General features: G+C 38.0%; 1 protein-coding gene across 1 annotated transcript in view; it reads left to right on the forward strand.

Annotated features, from left to right (window-relative positions):
• LOC122550600 (NADP-dependent malic enzyme-like) overlaps positions 1-4063 on the forward strand; it is a 166014-nt gene that overhangs the window by 106112 nt on the left and 55839 nt on the right. The window contains exon 7 of the mRNA XM_043691568.1: positions 3309-3412. Within this exon, the coding sequence (XP_043547503.1) occupies positions 3309-3412 (104 nt within the window). The remainder of the gene's footprint in view (positions 1-3308; positions 3413-4063) is intronic.

Consider the following 4063-nt stretch of genomic DNA (forward strand, 5'->3'; position numbering starts at 1 on the left):
GAATGCAAAGTACTGGGCTAATGGTAAGATTCTTGGTAGTGTCGATGAGCAGAGAGATCTTGGTGTCCAGGTACATAGATCCTTGAAAGTTGCCACCCAGGTTGACCGGGTTGTTAAGAAGGCATACAGTGTTTTAGCTTTTATTAATAGAGGGATAGTGTTCCGGAACCATGAGGTTATGCTACAGCTGTACAAAACTCTGGTGCGGCTGCACTTCGAGTATTGTGTACAGTTCTGGTCACCACATTATAAGAAGGATGTGGAAGCTTTGGAAAGGGTGCAGAGGAGATTTACTCGGATGTTGCCTGGTATGGAGGGAAGGTCTTACGAGGAAAGGCTGAGGGACTTGAGGCTGTTTTCGTTAGAAAGAAGAAGGTTGAGAGGTAACTTAAAAGAGACATATAAGATAATCAGAAGGTTAGATAGGGTAGATAGGGAGAGCCTTTTTCCAAGAATGGTGACGGTGAGCACAAGGGGGCAGAGCTTTAAGTTGAGGGGTGATTAGATATAGGACAGATGTCAGAGGTAGTTTCTTTACTCAGAGAGTAGTAAGGGTGTGGAATGCATTGCCTGCAACGGTAGTAGATTCGCCAACTTTAAGTACATTTAAGTCGTCATTGGACAAGGCATATGGACGTAATGGAATAGTATAGGTTAGATAGGCTTCAGATTGTATGACAGGTCGGCGCAACATCGAGGGCCGAAGGGCCTGTACTGCTCTGTTATGTTCTAACTATGACTACATATAAGTATCTAACCTATTTACAGATTAGGATTGTCTTGGGAATAATGTAGTTGTAATTCATTCTTATTTAGTTAAAGGGAAATTCTTCAGTAGTCTGTCTGAACTGACATCAGAGAGGTTTTCCAGTAGTAATTATGACTTTTGGACGTCATTCAATAAAGCGTATGTTCAAATAATAGCCTAAAAATTGCAAGTGCAATCAATTCAGTCACTTATTGGTTTCCATCAGACAAACTCTATAGCTCACCCTCTCAGAGTCACCTTATGGTAAAAATTCTGTGTTTACTTCTTTGCATGTAGACACACAATGTTGTTGCCATTCTCACAGAATGATTGCTGAAGCATTGACAGGTTCTCAGTTTTTGCACAAATGAAATCCAGATTTAAAAAAACCAAGTTACTACTTTGAAGAGTGTTTTGTTTAAGGAACCTCTAAAGAGAAAATCTTGGTGTTAATATTTATAGAAGTTCAGGGAGGGTACAAACGAGCATGATAGCTTTGTGCAGGCTTGGATACAAACTGATAAATATTTTCTTTTTTTCCCAACCTGACAGCCACCCTGATTTTCAGATCCCGAGATGGGAGTTTAGAGTTTGAGAGGAGAATGGTGCAAGGGTCAGTGAGCAGCTTCCAACTGTGATTGTGAAAAGAAGTTTTCAGAACAGAAAGGAGAGCTAACTCCCCTGTTGTTGCTGACCTACAAAGCTCTATGAAAAACGTGCAGCCTTTGGAAACTGGTGGCTGTCTCCTCCCTTTCACTGTCAGGTATCCAAACCATGGAAAACCCGACAAGCAGCTGCTAAATTTAAATCTGGTTTCTCACTTCACTCTGACAATTCTGCATTACCTGTCCAAAATTGGATGCATCTGTTTCTCACAACTAGCTAACATAAAAATGATGATAGTATGTACATGGTGTGATAGGAAAAAGTTGGTCAGTTTTTTTTAATCTTTAAATCCCTAATCTCCCCATCTGTTGGTTGACATAGAGATCATTGTTGTGGTTAACAACATTTTTTCTCTTATTCCCATCCTGTCTAAATTATATTAAATCTCTTTGCTAGTCAACAATTTCATACTTTACAAATTCCTTTATCACTAGGAAATACTTAATAGTGTGAGACGTTACACAACTATTCTGAATCTTTTAGTAAAGCAAACTGCTCCATATTTACTTATTGAGAAGAGTTTAGAGTTACACAAGCCTATTACTGACTGACTATTCAGTCACAACAGGTCCCTTTGAAAGAGGCATCCATACTGTGTGCTCTCTGTTTGCAGGTGGACAAAAATAAATGTTAGATAAAAATCTAACCATCTGTTTCTAGATAGTTTGTTTTTTATTGAATTCTGCTCACTCTCCAGTGGACATATGTGATTGACTTGTTCATAAATTTCAATTTAGGCCTACTGCTTTAGTCAAGAATTGATTTTATTTTTTAAAGGCTGGGACTTTTTTCAATGGAATGTAGAGGTTGAGCTGTGATGTTACAGAGGTTTATAAAATCATGAGGGGCATAGATGAGGTAAATAGTAAGGGTCTTTTTCTAGGGGGTATTTTTAAGATGAGAGAAGACATTTTTAAAAAAAGACACGAGTGGCAACATTTTTGCACTGAGTAGTTCATGTGTGGAAGGAACTGCCAGAGTAAGTGGTGGATGCAGGTACAGTTACAACATTTAAAAGACATTTGGATAAGAACCTGAATAGGAAGGGTTTGGAGGGATATGGACCAAACACAGGCAAATGGGATCAGATTAGCTTGGAAAACTTTGTCAGCATCGACTAGTTGCACCAAAAGACCCTGTTTCCGTGCTGTACGACTCTGTGACTTATTTAGTTGCTAGATACAACTTGTAAGTGGTTAGTTATCCAAGTTTAATTCTACTTTCTGTTGTGAAATGTAGTTGATCTCTGTTAATCATATAATCAACTATATGCAGTAAGCAGGAATTAGTTAGAAAGCAGTTTTGAACACTGTAATCATATTTTTATACATTGTGTAATAAATTGTTATTTTGTACACTACCTGTAGAAAATATTTGATATTGAAAATTCTCCCAGCCAACTGAAGTAATACGAACCATATCTGAAAACTTATGCAATTCAATCTGTCTCACCTACTGGCTGTTATATTTCACGCACTGAGAATGAAAAACTCTTTAACTGGAAAGACTTGCAGAAACCCAGCATATGGTTGTATGGCATTTTGAATGTTACTCATTTTTTTAAGCATGTTTATGGTATGCCTTTTAATATTGTATGGAACCAATAATAATGTTTTAATTATCCATTTACTGTTCAGAGATTTTGTAAAGGCACAAATTGAAATGTCAGTTGTCTAATTTACTCAGTTTTTCATTTATTTATTGTCAAGTAAATAGACGTTAACTTGTTACCATTTTAGCAAAAAACTTAAGTATATGAACCTGGATCATTTTAAGTACTTGAATTTGATTTCTTCTAAGTATAAAAATGCAATGGCGAATTAATTACAAGGCAACATTTAGAAAGTTACAAAATTCATTAAGCATAGATTTAAAAGTTGCTAATCTTTTCCAGACTCTCCTCAATGACCCACTTTACATTGGATTGAAACATAAAAGAGTTCGTGGGGAGGCGTATGATGAATTGGTTGATGAGTTCATGCAAGCAGTCACAGACAGGTTGGATGTTGTACCTATTTGTTCTCTCAGTACAAATTAACTGTGATTCCAATACTAGCAACAATCATGTGGAGGTGCCTGTGTTGGACTGGGGTGGACAAAATCAGAAGTCACATGACACCTGGTTATCATCCAACAGGTTTATTTGAAATCTCTCAAGCTTTTGGAGCACAGCCCCTTCGTCAGGTGCTGAGAGAGAGCAAGGCGCACAGATGCAGAGTTTATAGGCAGAAATATCAAGGACTGAGAGATCAAAAGATCATAACAACTGGTGTGAATGGAGTGACAGATAATACATCTCTGCAGTTGACTAAGAGTGTTAGGCGGTGTGTAAATTACTTTACAAAGTCAATGTCAGTGCTGTGCTGTCATGACAATCAGGCAGAGTGATAGGAAATACAAAAGGTGACTTCTCCAGGTCAGACCCTGAATTGTAGGTGTGAAACTTTGTTCAATATCTGTCTCAGAGTTTTAATCTGGAGTCAGGCTGGTTTTATTCCGAAAGCTAGAAATTATAAGATACCACATTGACTGACTTTGATTAGATTAGATTACTTAGTGTGGAAACAGGCCCTTCCGCCCAATGAGTCCACGCCGAAGCGCAACCCACCCAGACCCTTTCCCCTACATTTACCCCTTCACCTAACAATA

Source organism: Chiloscyllium plagiosum, chromosome 6, assembly GCF_004010195.1.
Source record: "Chiloscyllium plagiosum isolate BGI_BamShark_2017 chromosome 6, ASM401019v2, whole genome shotgun sequence".
NCBI classification, from domain to species: Eukaryota; Metazoa; Chordata; class Chondrichthyes; order Orectolobiformes; family Hemiscylliidae; genus Chiloscyllium; species Chiloscyllium plagiosum.